At 32.5% G+C, this 20,845-nt stretch overlaps 1 protein-coding gene across 1 annotated transcript in view; it reads right to left on the bottom strand.

The window, feature by feature from the left end:
• Positions 1–20,845, bottom strand: part of LOC139500246 (uncharacterized) — a 144,982-nt gene that overhangs the window by 862 nt on the left and 123,275 nt on the right. Inside the window, exons 40-51 of the mRNA XM_071288986.1 lie at positions 20,153–20,327; positions 18,956–19,100; positions 18,154–18,275; positions 17,261–17,403; positions 16,626–16,773; positions 14,328–14,531; positions 13,123–13,344; positions 10,751–11,527; positions 7,181–7,393; positions 6,298–6,393; positions 1,725–2,050; positions 487–685 (exon numbers count right to left, since the gene is read on the bottom strand). Of these exons, the coding sequence (XP_071145087.1) occupies positions 487–685; positions 1,725–2,050; positions 6,298–6,393; positions 7,181–7,393; positions 10,751–11,527; positions 13,123–13,344; positions 14,328–14,531; positions 16,626–16,773; positions 17,261–17,403; positions 18,154–18,275; positions 18,956–19,100; positions 20,153–20,327 (2,770 nt within the window). The remainder of the gene's footprint in view (positions 1–486; positions 686–1,724; positions 2,051–6,297; positions 6,394–7,180; positions 7,394–10,750; positions 11,528–13,122; positions 13,345–14,327; positions 14,532–16,625; positions 16,774–17,260; positions 17,404–18,153; positions 18,276–18,955; positions 19,101–20,152; positions 20,328–20,845) is intronic.

Raw genomic sequence — 20,845 nt, 5'->3', positions numbered from 1 at the left:
TGTTTTACATAAATTGTATTAGATGAATTAGGCTGTTAGTTTCATGTTTGAATTGTTTCACCTTGGTATAGGTGTTTAGACATCAGTTGTCTACTGTGAAATTGTGCCCTTCATAATTTTCATGCAACGGAGTTTGATAACAGACTATATATTGTATTGGCTTTTCTCATTGTTGGAGTCAGTACAGTGTCATACAACCTATAATTTATAAATTTTATCTGTGTCATTTGAACTCTGGTGGATAGTTGACTCATTGGCAATCATACCACATCTACTTATATTCCTGTGTCATTTGAACTCTGGTGGATAGTTGACTCATTGGCAATCATACCACATCTACTTATATTCCTGTGTCATTTGAACTCTGGTGGATAGTTGACTTATTGGCAATCATACCACATCTACTTATATTCATTTTGAAGAAATAAATTGATGGTATCAAAAGAACTGACAAATAAATGTATTAACTGATGATAAATAACTTACTATCTACTTTTGGAGAAGATATATCTACAGTTGAATAAGATGTCACTTTACTGCTCGATTTAATTAATTTGTTTATAGCTTGTACAGAGATATTGTTTGATCCTACTGAAAGTGACATCTTTGTAAAATGGGCATAAAGTATGTCTTGAACATCTGCAAAGAACATCACCTCTGCTGTGCCACTATCTTTATAAAAGACCTGAAATTATGGGAAAAAACTAAATAAAAATGCTTTTGAAACTTGAAATGCAGTTATTTATACAAAATTAATTGTAGGAGAGGCAGTTTTTTTAGTCATGTTGCACTTTTCTCCCATTTTTTTAGTGTTCTAGATGGTCAATTCTGCTGATAATTTATGTGCCAGGTACAGACCATTTTTAATATGACCTTGAGGGTATTGTATTTCCTGACATTGGGGTTAAATGACATACAAGTTACATGCAGAGTGTAAACAAAAATGTGTCCATAGTACATGAATGCCCAACTGGTGCTATCATTTCTTTCTATGTTCAGTGGCCTGTAAAATTGGAGTCAAAACTCTTATTTGGCATTAAAATTAGAAAGATCATATTTTAGGGAACATGTGTACTAAGTTTTCAGTTGATTGGACTTCAACTTCATCAAAAACTACCTCAACCAAAAACCTTAACCTGAAGCTGGACAGACTGATGAACGAACAAACACAAGAATGGACGCATAGACCGAAAAACATAATGCCCATAAGTGGGGCATAAAAATGAGTACAAGCTTAATATGGGTGTGGTTTAATTCTGATTTATGGCTCTTTCTGAATAAAAATCTTTTCTAAGTTTGGTAAGGATTGAATGTAGGATTAAAAAAATAACATCAGAAAAATAAGTTTTTTCCCCAAATTTCATTTATTTATTACTGCTGAAACCTTGATCTTTGACCATAGACTTAAGGGTTATTTCACTTCAAGGCACATTTATAACTTACCTAAGAATAACTCAGATATCAGATTTACAGCATAAAAGATATTGCCCAGAAATAATGTTTTCTAATCATAAGTTTTAGCCAATTTTAAATACTAATCTGAGATATAATAATATCAATCGTTCATACAAACATCAACAGCCACAAACATAATGTAAGTTTGACAGTTTTCTATGGAGAGTAAAATTCAGAGTTGAGAGTCAAACTGAGTGTAATGGTACTTAAGGTTTCTGTGCTGACTAAAAAGTTTTATTTGGTACAAAAAAAATTATCCAGCAATCTACCTTGTATCTTTCTACTCCTATATTGTCCACAAATCCAGTCCACTTCAGTCTGATATTATCTGTTACTCCTTGGTAGGAGTCTCTTGGGTAATACTCTGTTATTGACATAGGCAATGTCTCAACCACAGCTGCCGCCACTGAAGGAGGTTGGTTTGAAATCTTTACTCCATCAGATGACATGACAGAGGACAATCCTGCATGGTTCTCACATGTCAATGTAGTGTAAATGGTATAGCCAGATAACACACTGTAAGGAAACTCTTTGTAGACTGTTGCTGTTGTTACTACTGTGTATGGTAAGAGATCATTTCCTCCAGGTTGGTAACCTAAACAATGCAAATTATTTTGACAATTTTAAACATTTTTTGCATATGGACAATATGAAAATATGAAGATGAGGTATTATTGCCAATGAGAAAACTTATTATTATTTTATATATTATCCAGTAAAGACCAAATGACAAGGAGGACACTGTATGGTTTTCAACAATGAGCAATACCAATAACATGCCTTGACATGGTAAAATGTAATATGAGAAAATCAAAGGTCTAATTTATATGAAAAATGTAAAACGGAAACAATTATGATTGACAGCAACAACAACCCCTATTTTACAGTTTTTTTTCTTTTTTGCAATTTAAAAAAAAAATTACATTGAATAATGCAAGTTCATGTTTGGTATATTAAATTCCATACTCCCATTTCCAACTAAATGAAAGAAGACATTCATTTTCATATGATGAAGACATAATCTTTCAATCAGTTTAATTGAGGTCTGGAGTTGGCATGTCAGTAACTGCTAGATGTCCTTTGTTAATCTATGTATCATTGTCATTTTGTTTAGTTTCTTTTGTTACCTTTTCTGACATCGGACTTGGGACTTCTTTTGAACTGAGTATTTCTGTTCGTATTGTTGTGTGTATGTTTTTTTCTTCATTGGCTAGAGGTATAGGGGGATGATTGAGATCTCAAAAACTTGTTTAACGCTGCTGTATTTTTGTGCCTGTCCCAAGTCAGGAGCCTCTGGCTTTTGTTAGTCTTGTATGATTTTTAATTTTAGTTTCTTGTGTATATTCCAGAGTTTAGTATTACATCCATTATCACTGAACAAAGTGATAAAAAAGATATTACAAATCTAGAGTCAAAATATTGGTCATTGGCTACCATCAAAGTCCAAATTAAATTTGCAAAAACTTTAATTGGAGTAAATAAATCAGCTGTCAATTTAGCAGTACTAGCTGAACTTGGTATGTATCCAGTTTTTATAGAAGCTTTAAAACTGTCGATTGGCTTCTGGTTGCATGTGATCAAATCTGATAACAATTGTTTACTAAAAGATGTATATTGTTCCAACCTGCAATTAACCAATGGATTTGCTAAAAAGATTGAACAGTTACTTGCTACTTTAAATTTTTCACATGTTTGGAAAAATCATGATACTATTTCAAAAAGACGTTTATTATATGCAATTCATACCAAACTTAATGATAGATATCTTAATTATTGGAAAGAAAATATATTTTGTGATAATAAATCAGTACATGGTAGTAAGCTGAGAACATATAGACAGCTTAAAGAAAATTATAAATTGGAAAACTATTTATTGTTAAATATAGACAGAAAAGTAATAGGGCATTTTGCTAAAATTCGTATTAGTAACAGTGTTCTTAGAATTGAACAAGGGCGTCACACTAAAACCCCTGTAGAAGAAAGAATTTGTCCTTTGTGCTTCTTAGAAGTTGAAGATGAATTTCATTTCACTTTAAAATGTACAAAACTAAATATAATTAGAGACCAACTGTTTTCCAAAATTAGTGAAATAGTTCCCTCTTTTTTAAATATGACTAATGAAGCAAGATTTAAATTTTTATATACGTGTGTTGAGACTGATATAATTAGAATTATTGTTAAATTTATAAGCGACATGTACATTTCTAGAAATGCTTTATTAAGCACTAAATAACTTTGTGGTACCACCTCCTCATATAATGTTTATGAAATTGCTATGATATATATATGTTTGTATTTTTGTGTATAACAAATTTGTATTGTCTTGGTATCAATCCTGTAATTTTGGATTTTAAACCAATAAAAATTACTTACTTACTTACTTACTTACTTACTTACTGAACTAGTATACATTTTTGTTTAGGGGCCATCTCCGGGTGCATGAGTTTCTCACTGCCTTGAAGACCCATTGGTGGACTCCGGCTGTTGTCTGCTCTTTGGTAGGGTTGTTGTCTCTTTGACACATTCCCCATTTCCATTCTCAATTTTATTATTTTAATTAGACCTAAACATTTGGCATATCAAGATCTAGATGATTATAAAGTAGTGTTGTCAAATGATACAGATTTGCCTAACCGGTATCTCCGATAATTGTCCGACCTATTAACCGGTTCACCAGTATAGTTTAAGTTGATATTTGAGGCCTTATCTATAGTACCCTACAAATGTATGTTGAATTTTGTCTTTTGTCATTATAAGGCTTGTCTGTGAGGATTTCTGGCGAAGTTTGTTAAAAATCCAACAACATTGTATCTATCTACTGCGCTTGTAATAACATCAGATTGAAAAATAAAAAAGACTTTCTTGATCTCGTCGAATTGAAATGTCTTTTTTCATTTTATCGCAGAAAAATAATGTGGGGTGTTCCAATTAGAAATTATTAAGCCTGTTACTCGTACCTTCAAGTATACATTAATTACATTCACATTGATTTGCATTTCACAATTTTTAATTTGGCATTTTGTTTATTCTATGACAAAGCCTTGTACCTTCAGCTGTAGGTCTATGCAATATTAGATCAAAACTTATATAATGAAAAAAATCGTAAAATTTATTCTGATTACTGATCTAAAGTAACTGTTTAAAAAACATGTATACTAATTATGTTTAATTAAGATCTTGCCTCTAGCAAATAGACAAGTTGTCCAAGTTCTAATTAATTTAATGTTTTTTTATGGATTAAAATTACATTTTACATTTTACTAAATTTTACTGGACAAATTCTTCACAACTGATGTCAAATTAAATTTTACTGGACAAATTCTTCACAACTGATGTCAAATTAATTACCAAGACGAAAATTGTTTAAATCAAATCTATTTAGTATTAAGATTGAAAAAAAGTCCAGTTAACCGGTTAGCGTTTTTGGTATTCGATATTCGGTCCTTCCGACGGTTAACCGTTGACAAAAGGCTACAAGACAAGGTTTGAGACATAAAAAGTTTGTGGATTCATTTATTTTTGTGGATACCAATTTTCATGGTCTGAAAAAAAAATTGCATATTTGTAGATATTCAATTTTGTATTGCATACATTTGTCTAGAAAATTTATACTTCGTTGAACATTAAAATTCGTGGTTTCCCTTTTCCCACAAAATCCATGAAAATTGGTATCCAACAAAAACCACAGTATATATCAGGGGCGTAGCAAGAATGAAAATATGTGCAAATAACTACGACCGACCGAAGCGAGGTGAAAAATTTTTGGGACCCTTTTATGCAGAATTTTTTTTTTCAGTTTTCGGTCATAGAACGTTAAAAGAGGAGCTACATATAGATAGGACTTATAAACAATTTATGAATGTAAAACTATTAATAAATCTTCTAAATAGAGTAAATCATGGTCATTTGAATACATAAACAACACATTTTTGTGATACCGAATTTACTCAAAATTGTCCAAAATTCTGCTCTTCGGGTTTAGGCAGAAATGAACTTCTCTATTACTTTGTCAATATTCACACTGAATTCCCGATAAATATGCAGTAATGCTAGCGATGATAACCTGTCGTTGTTCATTGTTGATCGTACATTTGTTTTCAACAGACGTAGTACCTTGACACAGATACTACACGGTAGCAGTCGCGAGATGTTATAAACCAGCGTGCGTGTTCGCCATCGAGCGACATCCCAATTGAATTCGTCAAAATTACATGCCAATCAATTATATGTCTCAGACAAAGTTGAGATTTCTTCGTTTGTTATATTTCCAACAACACAAGGAAGCAGATACGGCGCAAAGAAGCGATTTTCTTATCATTCCAGACGCGACTCCACTCTCCAGTTCCATTATCATATGGTCCATGAACGCAAAATATAATGAGACTTTCCAATACTGTTTTGGCGTGTTTGCAGAGTGATTGGCTCTGGTAGTGTGACAAACATGCATCGGGTTCTGATAAATCAAATGCCCATTGGTACATCTCATTCCAAACAGATAAACCGTACTCAGTAAAATGTGCTCTGAAACTACATGTCTTAGACTGAGTCTGAGACTACTATAACGTGTAATAGTTGTCTCAGACGGAGTATAACAAATTCCAATCTTGTAAAAGATACAAGTTACTGTAAGAGTTTGTCATGATTTCTAATAAAACTTTTATTTTTAAACCAAATGCCGTTATTTAATGACATTTCATCACTTAAAAAAGTGACATATGTGTTTCCTTTAAACATTTAATTTATTATAATTTTTTATTTTGCAATTTTTTTTTTGCATGCCAAATCGATGTGCACGCGTGTTAGCGTAAAGCGTATAGGGAGCTACCCGCCTGTATATATTACCTATAGCCCATTGACATAACAGGATACCAGATTCAGGATCTTCAACAGCCCAGTTAGCAGTCACTTCATTAAATTCCCAGGCATCCTCATCTGTACCTTGAAATAAAAAAGTATTCTAAGATTTTCCATAAAATCTAAATAAATCCCAAATTTTATGATTGTAAATCCTTCAAAGTATAATAAAATATTAAAGGACCATTTAGTTGGAAATCAGACCAATGCATTATTAATATAAAATAAGAAAATGTGGTATGATTGAGACAACTCTCCACGCGAGAATAAATGACACAAAATTAAAAACTATAGGTTAAAGTACTGCCTTCTATAATGTGTAAAACCCATAAATCGCATAGTCAGCTCTAAAAATACATATTTTACATTAAACTTTTTTTCATCCCTTCTTTATAAAAATTCCATAACTCTGGAATGAAAATCCAAAAAAATTTAAAAATTAAGAGTAGCATTTTTCTCCCCAATTCAACCAGATTGACAGACAATGGTATATCAGCAATAATAACATTCTAACTATATGTTGTGACCAGTAAGACTTTAATATTTTCAAAAGAAATCTATGTCTTCAACATATTTCCTGAATTTTTCTTTAGATCTTCACAACGTTTTTAGTCAGGCATCGTCCTTTAACTGATATACATTTCAATCAACTGCAGTTCAATAAAATATTTCTCACATAAATAATAAATAAATGTAAATGAACTCTGATTACATCCATAATAATGGTGTGAATATAGTTATTGATTTCGACACAAAATATATGCCTATTATTTTCACATGTTTCATTCAACATCTTCAATTTACCCACAATGGTCCTTAAAGCAATTTTACTTAAACTAAATATTGATTTATATTCATCAAATGTATTTACCCGCTCCATCATTTACATATTTAATATCAGGGGGTGTCAGGTCCACCAGTATTGGATCTGAATATGACACGCCCCTCAATCCTACAGCATTAGTGGCTATAGCCGTCACATAAATATAGGTGTTGTGGACCAGTGTCACATTATTGTTAACTGCAAAATTCATCAGTCCAACACTTCTGAATGGTTGGATCTGTGTCCCTCCCTCCGAATAACCTACAATATAAATAAAGTTTGTAAATCCAATAATTCTGAATGGCATCTTCAATACATACAAATCTCATTAATAATAAAATGTCACTTAATTCAAAATAGTATAGGAGACTTAAGTGCAGAAACTGAAATTGATACACATGGGTGAACCTCATTTTTAAAAATGCTCAGAAAATTGGTGATTTTTCTCCATCCAGAATTTGGATATTTGGTTGAAAAGGTCATAGTCTTTTCCATTTTACTATAAAATTTGCTGATTTCGGATGTATAGATAGAATAATGGCCTCAATTTTCTAATCTGTAACAACATATTAAAATTTGAAAAACATTAGTTGAATGGTTCATTATCTATTGCACAGAAACTGTTGGCTGCCAAGCACCAGCTGCCGCTCGCTGTACTAAGCCAAATTTTAAAACGAAATTTTTCTTTTGGAAACCACAATTAAAAATCATGTATAATGTTAAAATTGGTTCACTTCAATTCAATGACAAAGAAAAAATACTAGCTTTCTAAACTGGTCCTCATTTATGGTAATATAAAACTGAGTTTCCCGAAAAACAAATTTATACTTGTCAATTTATACATTAGATTATGCTTCATTGCGACATTTAGAAAGGCAACCTAGATTTGTACTAGCATGAGCAGATTTACACTGGTATCCACATGTTGCTGATTCCCATTAAAACACACCACAGTATTTATTTCTATGGGTTTTTAGGCAGTTAAGCTGCCTTATGTGAGCACCCTGGATTTGGGCTCCCCCCTGGGAATTTAAAAAAAAGTGCCATTGCTCTGATCTGCCAGGTCTGGTAGATTCTTTATAACTAATTAGACATTTTTTTCACACTTTTTGTTATGAAAAACAATAATTATAAGGAAGATTACCTTAAATGATCGTCGATTTACCCAAAACAATTGATGTTCCCCATTTAAAAAAAAGTGCTAATTAAAAAGTTAAGCATAGCTTTTTATCGTCTGTGCTTTTAATGAAGATGTAAGTGAACTATTGTAAGAATAATTTCATTCCGTTGGTGTCAGTGTCGTCGTCAGCGGCGGCGTCCAAATATTCACTCTGTGGTTAAAGTTTTTGAAATTTAAATAACTTTATTGAAATATCCTGGTTTTTTTACCAAACTTGGACAGAAGCTTGTTTATGTTCATAAGATAGTATTCAGGAGTAAATTTTGTAAAAATAAAATTCCATCTTTTCTGTATTTTACTTATAAATGGACTTAGTTTTTCTGCCAGGAACCATAGTACAAAACTTTGCCATAAGCTTGGTTATGATCAGAAGATAGTATCCAGAAGTAAATTTTGTAAAAATAAAATTCCATTTTTTCTGTATTTTACTTATAAATGGACTTAGTTTTTTTCTGCCAGGAAACATAACATTCACTCTGTGGTTAAAGTTTTTAAAATTTTAATTACTTTCTTAAACTATCCTGGAATTGTACGAAACTTTGCCAGAAGCTTGTTTATGATCAGAAGATAGTATCCAGACGTAAATTTTGTAAAAATAAATTTCATTTTTCCCGTATTTTCTTATAAATGGACTTAGTTTTTCTTCCAGTTAACATTACATACAGTCTTCAGTTAAAGTTTTAAAACATTTTTAAGATTCTTAAACTAGCCTGGATTTTTACCAAACTTAGACAGAAAATTCTGACAATCAAAAGATAGTATCAAGAGGAATAATTTTATTGATTTTTTCATCATTTTTGTTGAGTGTGTGATTAACAGCAAACGTAGGCGAGACACTGGGTTCCGCGGAACCCTTACAAATTTTTTGTGTTTGCTTCAGCAACTTGATACTGGAAAACCACTTTTCTATGAAATTACTGTTTAAAAAAACTTGCATGGTACGAAAAGAAGCCCTATAGAAGGTAACATTGTGCCTTACGAAGTCACGTTTTCAACAACTTGAACAAGTTACAAACAGTTTTTTTCTTAATTCCTACATCAATTATTTATAGAACAGATATATTATTTTATTATAACATTGGCAATGGATGACAGCGAATCCGTGATCAAGATATTTCACTAACAATTTCAAATAAAATTGAAATGAAAATGGGGAATGTGATAAAAAGACTACAACCCGACCAAAGAGCGGAGAACAGTTGAAGGCCACCAAATGGTCTTCAATGCAGCGAGAAACTCTCATACATGGAGGCTTGCTTCAATTGACCCCTAAACAAAAGTTACTAGTTCAGTGATTATGGACTTCATAGTCATACTAAAATTTAGTCCAAATAATTATGACGTCTGGCAAGGCTATTTTAATTTTTTTCTGGGACGCCTTCCTACGACGTAAGTCAGGAAGGCGTCACAGAAAAAAATTAAAATAGCCTTGCCAAAATTCAAATAAAGAAAGTAAGCAATTATAGTTAGACAACCATACAGGCTTCAAAAACGTTGTATCATTGCTAGGCCATTATAACAACATCAGCATTTATTGTAATATAACTTACAAGAAAATTACACCACTTCAGATAGTTTCAGCTATGATTTGATGATTGTGCATACAATGTAGGTGCACCAGCTGATGCAACTAAAACTGCTAATATGGCATATTCATACTCTAGAATATAGTTGAATTAAACCATACACCACTGCTGGACCCAATTATTGAAATTATTATTATGATAAGAATATTCCTCCATGCAGCTTGTAACTATCAGCAAAACCTACATGTATACTGCATAGTAAGCTTTAAAAGACCAGGAAATTACAAATGTAAAACAATAAAACTAAAGCAGCCTGATTTATATACAAAACAATTGTGAAAAATGGATATGATATACAGCAACAATAACCAAATTACTGGGTCCTCAATATGGACAGGCACAAACTCTCCCCTTACATGGGACAGTGTACAGTATGTGCATAATGGCAGATATTGAATATTAATAAAAATAATTGGACATAACTCTTGAAAGTGGCAGGACTGGATAGTGAAAACTTTAGGGTTACAAACATTATTCAATACTTGAGAAATAGCTGAGATAAATATTTTCACCAATTTTTTAACAATCTTCGTCTTAACTTATGCCAAGTTTGCCTCTGCTTTTTTACTTAACTGCCTACAGCACCTTTGGTGCTTTGATTTTTATTGTTTTTTAATCTTAAGTGCACTACAATTGTCAGTCATTTTGCCAAGCTCTGCAGTTATCTCTCGGTTTGCTGCATGAAAAAACTTCCTCATCAATAAAGCCAGTAGTGCTGAAAGTTGAGTTAAAACCTAACAATCAATCAATCATTTGAATTGTTTTAATAACACTGCTGTTTGTAAGAAATGAACAAAAATCTGTTTACGTTTTGTTAAATCTGAATATATACAACAACATAAAATTATTAACCTATAGCCCATGTGTAGTCTACAATTGGCGATTCTGGATCTGTGAAACTCCATGATCCATGAATAGAACTCCATTCATGTAAATAAACAACATGCCCAAGCACATGACCACTTGTTGCACTAGTTGCAAAATTCACTTCCTGTACAGAAAGGTCATCTAGAAATATTCCTGTTGTCTTATCAATACTACCTATTGTGATATTTGCATGACTACTGATGGCACTGAAATAGAATGTGTGAGCATGCCAAGAAATTTTCTCTCGACTGTCTCCAGATCCATCATGACGGTAGGGTTTTGTGTAAATCAAGAAAATGTGTTTTACACTGTCAAATTGTATAAATCCTTCTTTATTTGCACCAAAAGAATCTGATATTGGTAAATGGCTAGAGAAAAATGAGATTTTATACAAATATCCTGCCCTCACTTTTTCCATCTGCTGGTGGGCACTTCCTCTAATAAACAAAAACGATTGGCCATCTTTCGCTAAATTAACATCAGACGACACCACAGCCAAACAAGTTAATGGTGCAGGTATCCATGACAATGGATGGAAACTATTGGAAACCATACAAATATCAGTAGCACTAACATTTTCAAAATTAATCTCTTCTCCACCAGTGTTTTCAAATGAAGTGTTATTTCCAAATAATTCTGTAGCAATTATGAACTTTTCTGGTATTGGAGAAGTTATGTCAATTATGACTCCATCAGAAACAACAATAGATGATCTTCTGCCAACACCATCAATAGCATACACTTTATTGTATATTTTTCCCCCTGACAAAGATTGAATAAGAACAGAACGTTATAAAGTTGTTTCATGATGGTAACTATATGATTCATATTTTATTTACTGTAAATTCATTGATTATTGAGGGCATCTATGATGGTGATTTTTGAAAAATGGATAAAAATGTGAAATTAATTATTGCAATTACAGGAAAATCTTATTACAGATATAGAATAAAATATTATGGTGCCATATGTGGGGCAGGGTCTGCTTACCCTTCCCTAGCACCCCAGATCACCCCATTTTTTGGCGAAGTTCGTGTTGATCAGTCTTTCTGTTATTTAAGTTGTGTCTTGTGTGCTATTGTTTGTTTGTCTTTTTCTTTTTTTAGCCATGGCATTGTCAGTTTATTTTTGACTTATGAGTTTTTAATATCCCTTTGGTATCTTAAGCTCTCTCTTATTAAGAATGTGGGTTCTTATTGTTGTGATACACACCAAGGTGCATTATTTAAATAACAAAAACCTCTAAAGAATTTCTAAATTTACAGTAGTTTATTCTTATACAGTCGACTCTCGTTATCTCGAAGTCAGCCGGACCAGAGAAATATTTCGAGATACACATAGTTCGACTCAAACGAAAACCGGAAGTTTGACAGAACAAGGGACACAACTCTTGCTTAGCTTGGTAAAGCTAAAATAAATCCGGTTGAATATTGAAAGGGGATTGATATTCTGGTATCAGATCGATGTACTTGTATGTCAAGGTCTTTCATTATTATAATAACATTAATTTTACTTTTTCAATTGTTTCAGTTACAACCTTTTCCTATGGTTGTTATCCGAGAGAGTAATTTCCAATCAATAGTTTCGTTATTCAGGTCGTTTATAGTTGACAAAATTGTTTATTCTCGAATACAAGAGACTTTAGAAAATTAAGATTTCTCTTCATTTAGTTTTATCTCACTCTTTCTTTTCAAAAGAAAATACAAGATTAAAGACGCCGATTGAGTAGTTTTTAGGTGATTATCAACGGAAGTCATAATCCTTACTTTATGCACACCCAAGCTCATTAGTGTAAATCACAATTAATTGTTTTGTAAACATTTTAAATACTTTTTCATGAACATTAACAATGCATCACTAATTATTTATAAAAATTCTATAAAAGATAATCTTAGGTAAACACTCGTGGAAATAACATGTCATAAATCAATACAGTGGTCAGTGACTGGAAATTTAATTACACGTGTATTGTCAGATTAACTCTTCAATCCATTTAAATGCCGGAGGTCATGTTTTGACATATGTGTACTAGTTCGAGATAAATAATGAATTTTTAATGCTTTTGTTAACCTTGGGATCGTAAATTTAGTTCGACTCAACCGAAATTTCGACTCATCCAATTTCGACTCATCAGGAGTCGAATTACATATATTTATATGGAACAAAGTTCGGGACCACGTGAAAACTTCGACTCATCCGAAATTTCGAGTCAACCGAGTTCGAGACAACGAGAGTTAACTGTATTTCTATTAAACCTTTTTTTCAATATTTTTTGATGGTTTGAAAAAGAGACACAATTTCTAGATATCTTAAATTAGAAAGAAGATTGAAAGATTTTATTTGACTTTGTGACCTACCCTGTAAAATCTCTATAGATAAGTTTTTTGATGCAGAGACGTGAAGTCCAACATTAGTCCAAGGATGCACACTGCATTCTGAATTGGAGTAAATTCTGTGCACATGAGTTGTCTCCCCTACACACCAGTGGTATGACTGTATACCAGACTCTGTATCTATAAATCCATGCCAGTGAGCTGCCACATTGTTTGTGGAATTTTGGTACTCTATGTCCAGTATTCCTGTATTATATACAAACTATTTGTTTAGGAATAAAATCACACTGAGATACTCAATAAGTTATATTAGAGAGTGATTGTCCATCCATTTCTCAGGGATATTTAATTGTGTAAAAAAAAAAAAGATCTTTCTAAAACCATTTAAAAAAATAGTTTAAAATACAAGAGTTCACATGCTCAAATATCTCATCTGCTTTAATTTACTGATCATGATTACATTTTATGTTGAAAGTCTTTAAGATGAAGGATTTTACTACAGTCTATTATTAAAAACAAGAATGTGTCCATATACCATCCACCAACCAGGGACAGCCAGGTGTAATAGTAAAACACAAAAACAAACCGTAAAAATCAGTTGCTTAATTCAAAAGGACTTGGCACAAAAACAACTAACATAAAAACATAAGACACAAAGCACAGAATAAAGAGTACTCTCAGTTACTGAAAGCTGGTTTAAAGCCTATTTATTATAGACAACTAATGAATAAATTAATGTATGGGTTGATATCTTTATTGAAGACAGTACAGTGACCTATGATTGCTTATAGTCACATCATTTAAACTCTGGAGGATAGTTGTCTCATTTGCAATCATACCATATCTCCCTGTTTTATATTCTAGGAAGTTGTAGGGCACTTGGTTAAACTGTAGGAGGAGATTATTATACAAAACAGGAAACATGTTCACAATGATTTATTTATCAACCATAAAAATGTCATGTGATGAAATCATATGATCCACAATATATGCTTAAAATCGAGAATGGAAATGGGGAATGTTTCAAAGAGACAACAACCCCGACCATAGAACAGACAACAGCAGAAGGTCACCAACAGGTCTTCAATGCAGCGAGAAATTCCCGCACCCGGAGGCATCCTTTTTCAGCATCAGCTGGCCCCTAAACAAATATATATACTAGTTCGGTGATAATGAACGCCATACTAAACTCCAAATTATACAAATTATACAATGAAGTGTGAACTTACCTAATCCATCATAAACAATGCCTGCAGATGGATCCATTTGATCTACAATGAATCCATCAGATGTGGATGTAGTGTGGGCTCCAGCATAGTTATAAGCTATGACATTGGAGTAATATCTTATACCAGGTATCAAGCTAATTCTAGACATATTGTATCCTGTTGAAGTCCCTGGTATATCATCTTGGATTGTCAGGATGTCATAACCTTAAAAAAATAATTATAAACTTATTATAATTATATAACACAGTGTAACATATCAGGTCATCTTTAGATATATTAAATACTGAATATTATAAATGGGTTTATTTTCCCAAAGATTTCACACAGCAGATATTTTCTTGATTGCAAAATAGATGTAGATAACTCATACCAAAAAAAATACAAAAACAAGAATGTGTCCATAGTACACGAATGCCCCACTTGCACTATCATTTTCTATGTTCAGTGGACTGTGAAATTGGGGTCAAAACTCTAACTTGGTATTATCATAGGAAGATCATATCATAGGGAACATGTGTTTCAAGTTTCAAGTTAATTGGAATTCAACTTCATCAAAAACTACTATGACTTAAAACTTTAACCTAAAGCGGGACAGACAGTGGAACGATCGAATGAACAGACAGACGAATAGACGCACAGTATAGAAAACATAATGCCCCTCTACTTTATTGTAGGTGAGGCATAATAAATCCCATCTACTATCATAGGTGGGGCATAAAAAAGTGAAAACCAGTGGAATGTTTTAACTAACCAGTAATAACAATAAACAACCAGATGCTCCGCAGGGTGCAGCTTTATACGACCACAGTGGTTGAACCCTGAACAGTTGGGGCAAGTATGGACACAACATCCAAGCTTGATACAGCTCTACATTTAGATTGTGATTAAGTAGTTGACACATCATAGGTTTCTGACACAGAATGAATGTGGTCTAATGAACTGTTTGCTATTGAGCAATACACTATGCTGTTGAATATTAATCCCCTCCAAAAAAAAAATATTTGTAGAAAAATTCTTTTTAATTTCTGAAATCTGAAATGAGAAAAATTTTACACCCCAACCCCCCAACGACATTTTTTTTCACCTCCCCCATTTCCTTATTAAAAAAATAATCTCAATTCAAATTTCTAAAGGAGTTGGCAACAATAACTACTCATTTAAATACATCATAAAATATTAAAATATAAAATGACATACAGTCATGGTTAAAATGAATATTAATAAACAGTAACTTCTAAAAATAAATTTACAGCTTCAAGACAATCATCATTTCTAAATGCATAAATTTCAAGCAGTGTAAGAGAGGTAATCAAGTAATCAAACATATATATAACAATGTTCTTTAAATTTTAATTGGATTACCTCCCCTCACTGCTTTAAAAGTTTCTAAATTGTCCTTTAACCAGAAAAACCCTTGTTTTCCCCCTTTTTTGTCCCTAACTGCTTGATGATTTGAACCATACCCCCCCCCCCCCCCTCTCCCCCAAATAACCATCCCTTTGTAGTATGGAAACTTGTGGTATAATTTCAGAGAGATTTATACACTTAAACACAAGTTATTGACTGAAAACTAAAAAAAATGCTTATTTTGGCCATTTTTTTGGCCCCAAATTCCTACACATTTGGGACCATAACCCCCAAAATCAATCCAAACCTTCTATCTGTGGAATTAAACATTGTGGTTCAATTTCAGAGCAATTTAAATGCTTATACACAAGTTGATATCCTGAAAGTAGAAAAATGCTTGTTTTGGGCCCTTTTTGGGCCCCTAATTCCAAAACGGTAGGGACCATCATCCCCAAAATTGATCCCAACCTTCCTTTTGGGGTATTGAAGCTTTTTAAAAATTTCATAGAGATCCATTCACTTAAACTAAAGTTATTGTCCGGACACCAAATGTGTCTTTGGACGACGACGACACAAACGCAGACACAGACGACGACATCATACCATTATACGAACGCAAAATTTATTGCGGTCATATAAAAATTTAATGGTAGACAGCAGTTGAAGACTGTAATGTTTCCTATAGTTGCTAACTTCTACCTTATTTGGTCTCTCATGGAAAATTGTCTCATGGCAATCATACCACATCTTCTTATTCTTATAGCAACCAAATACAACTACAAGACTAAAGGCTTCTTGCTTGGAACATGACTAGTTATCATGTTTGTGAACAATCAACCCTCCTGTTAGTCAGAGACAGTAACAGTACAACTTTATATTTCCTGCCTCCTCAAATGAAAGCTTAAGATGACCTCTTCAAAACCCTAAATATCAATTTACCCATTCACTTACCTCCTGGAAATGAACTGAGATATAGTTTATAATTCTCTATTGTGGCCTCAGCATTCAGAAATTCATTTTTCCATGTGTAAGTTATAGGTCGTCCTATCCTCATGTAATCATCATCTTTAACTTTCGTACCCTGTACTTTTTCTGCTACCTATATACAAATAATTAAAAAGGTATATACCAATCTACCAGGTCATCTGTTCATCACTGACCATATGGACTTTTAACAATTGCAAAAAAGGATGAATAAACAAATATTTAACTTAAGCTTTACTTTAACTAAAACAAAATGTTTTTTTAATATTTTTTGGTAATTTCATAGTTCCTTGAAGATAATTTAGCATATCCTTCTTCACAAACTTTTACAGTAAACACTTTGGCTACACCATCAGTAAGATATTGTTTGATACATTATAAATAATAGCTTTGGAAGATATTTTGCATTAATTTTTTCTTCTGGGATACCAATATTATTGGATTTTGTTGGTAAAAGTAAAACATAAAGCTAAAATTTTCAAAAGTCGCAGACTTTGGTAAATCCATGAAATCAAATATACATAAAAATAACTTTCTTCCATCCACCTAAAATTGGTATATCGATAATAAATGAATTTACAGCCAAAAGCTTTTCTTCTTACCACAGTGCCTCTAACTGTTGCTAAAACAGGTGCTTGTGTCATCACATATATTCCATTTGTCTTAAAAACAGCATAAATATTCGCAGAATACCATACTTTTACAAATACTGAATATACCAATGAATTCTCTAGTACGTCTTTATCTGTGTAAAAGAAGTTAGGTTTCATATTGCATACATGTCATACAAATTTTAATCCCAACATATTCATAAAGTTTGTAAATCATAAATGTTCACAGAGTTTGACAATAACAACATGATCATGACGTTACTTTTACAGAATGATATAACAGAGGTTTTTAATAACATTAGCATAGTTATTATAAAATGGGTTGGGAGCAACAAAATATAAACAGGGGATTGTTATTCACAATATTTGTAACATTATATTAACTAGGGGTTGTTAGTTACAATATATTCACTGTGGTTATTGGCACTTTTCGCCGTTTCAGAATCTAATGCATCCTGGGTAATATCTTCCAAAGTGTACACCAAAACGTTGTGATTGGTTAATTTGTCATAAACAATGGAAATTCAACCAATGACGTGACGTTATTTTCATTTTGGGGTACGAACAATGAAATTACCCATGATTGTTTAGATTCTGAAACGGCCAATTACACAAGTTGTGATCTGAACACTTGCAATACATGGAAACTCATGACACTCCAACTGAAAATATTGTCATTTTTAATTTGAGTCGAGACCTGCTATTAAAGTAATTTGAATAGTACTTTTTATTTATCCTTTGATGAAACTATTGCTACCAAATAATTCATCAAATACTCCTAACTCCCAAAACTTAATTTACTCATGGTTAACAAACATTTGATACGCTTTTGGTATTAAAGCTGTATCTTACAATAGGGGCAGGACATTATACAATATTTTTACCTGGACCAATAGTGAATACAGCATCCATTAATTGACCAGCATCCTGCCACACTTTATCATCTACTGGGTTGAAGATACCTTGAGGTGTTGATGCGTCTGCATATCCCACACTCCATTCATACCTTTAATATTTATAATGATGTCTCCTTAAAGTTCTCTTGATCAGAACCTTATAATTAAGAAGTTTTTGTGTGTAGGTCTTATTTTTTACACGGCAAGAACGATCGTAAATTTAAATATTGTACAACTGCTGACTACTGGTACTTTTATAGGCCTTATTTCATTACATCATACAAAGTAAAGTCATAATTTCTGTCTATCTCTTAATATTTTCATGACAATTGCAAAAAACAACCTGCTAAAAATGGATAGAATTGTCATTCAAGAGCAACTGATACAAAAAAACACAGATATCTTTAACTTGTTATAAACCAATTCCGTCCACTATTCCTCCATTGTGACATACGGTAACCAAATCCAACTCATCACCATTTTTTTTTACTAACAATGAGTAACATGATGGGTACCACTAGTGGTACTCCTTTCTCATACAGAGCAACTAGACTCACCACTGTTTTTAGTTGCTTTGAGTTGCTCAATCTTTAGTTTTCTGTGTTGCATTGTGTTTTGTTATTGCTGTTGGTCTTTTTGGTCTTGGTGTTGTCAGAAATATTTACTCCATATGCAGGTGCTGTTAGAATGTTGTTACATAAAAATAGAGCAAATTATACATTTGAAAAGGCTAGTTCTCAGTAGACCCTCAATGTCAAAAGTAATGCATTTGATAAATGGTAAGTCATACCAGTTAGGTTTAGATGGATATTGCTGTGAAATCTGCCATGTAGCTCTCAGGACAGTGTTAGATGCTGTCACCACCTGGTCATCAGTTGAGTGGCCATTTGTATCTTCCACAAGCAATAATGAATACTGGGTACCAGTAAATACACCTACAAAATTTAATATTTACTGTACCTGCAAAATATGCTGTTTATTTGAATTGGTACCAGTTAAAATATTTACAAATATAATGTACAATGTATGATTGATACAGGTACACTCAACCAGCACAAACTCAAACTCAATTGATATGATCATATACAATAAATCTAATCCAGGCATTACAGGAAAAAAGCAGACAAAATTTATTTTCCAACAATTTTCCACAACCCCCTCCGAAATTGGTTTATGCAGAATGAAAATCAAACTCAATCTGTAATTTCTTATGATATATGTCCATATAAAGAATATCAATTCAATTGATTAGAGAAAAAATAGATTGGCGTAATGACGGGATGACTGACAAGAGTGGGACATACACCCATCTTTAAAGAAACAAATGGAGAATATGTCCAATGGACACAAATGATGCCCATGCTTGCATAGAAAATTATAAAGGGACATAACTTAAGAAGGGTAGAAGTGACACAAAACCAAATTCAAACTTGATCTGTGTTTTGTGGTAATAAGTATTGTGCATAAGTTTCATAACATTTGGATGAGGCATACTAAAGTTAGAGAAAGGAAATCAATTTCGGGACAGACAGATGGACTAACAGACGTACAGACTGACAAGGATAACAATTAATGCCCCCTCTGCTGGAGCAGAGGCATAAACACTCATCAAAGATACCAGGCTTATTATTTTTAGGCCAGATGCATGTTTGGTCTTCATAAGACTCATCATTGACACTTGAATCAAATCTTTATGAGACCAAATGAAACACACAGCTGAAGAATATTTAAAACAAAAAATACCAAATAGCCCTGCCAAATAAGGCTAAGGCAATCCATACCTGCGGGTGGAACATCTTACAGCTTTGAATAATTCAACATTTACAAATAAAATAGCATATCAATGATATTTTATGTCAACACAAAAGGTGCTGACGACGTGGCTGGTGATACCATCAGGGATGAAACATTCACCAGCAGTGAAGAATGCAAAGTAGAACTTTACTGCGACTCTTGAGCACCTTCACATGTATTTTTGCATACTTACTATCTGACACATCAATACAACTTGACATAGTTGGAGAATATGGACACCTTTGGTCCTGTGGAGCACATACACAATGACCTTCACAAGATAAAGCATCACATCTTCTGATTAAATTCAAAGAGCTTGGTGGTGTTTTTCTAAAGGCTGAATGAACCAGATGACTTCGCAAACCAACCTTAAACAAAACCATGCAATAAGATTCAACATTTGATTTTAAGATGGTACATAACACCACAGGGAGATAACTCAGTAAAAATCAGCTAAACGTTTTAATCACGTTGTTTTGTTGTTTTGTTGTTTTGATGTTTTGTTGTTTTGTTAAGGAAATAATTAAGCTTCTTAATGATCAAAATAAGTATTTGTCAAACTGCTATATAACCAACGAAATTTTTCTGATAAAGTGGTTGGTTCAAATTTTTTGAATTTTTTATATTTTTGTCAAAGGGTCAAAATAAACATCTTGTCAAAATTTTATGAAAATTTAACGAGCCAAGTTAATATTAGTCAATATGTTGGGTACCACCTTAAGTATTCATGCTAAATTTAATCTCTAATTATTACTTATATTTCTTAAAGACACAGTTTTTACTAAAAATTAAAAGACACAGCAACATTTTGGCATTTTCTCAATTGATGTGGAAATCTTTTTTTTAACATCTGTAACAAAATTACAAATAAAAAAGAAGAATAACT

The sequence above is a fragment of the Mytilus edulis genome, chromosome 13 (genome assembly GCF_963676685.1).
Source record: "Mytilus edulis chromosome 13, xbMytEdul2.2, whole genome shotgun sequence".
Classification (NCBI taxonomy): domain Eukaryota; kingdom Metazoa; phylum Mollusca; class Bivalvia; order Mytilida; family Mytilidae; genus Mytilus; species Mytilus edulis.
Note: the sequence above shows the minus strand (reverse complement) of the source record. Positions and strands in the feature narration are given on the sequence as shown.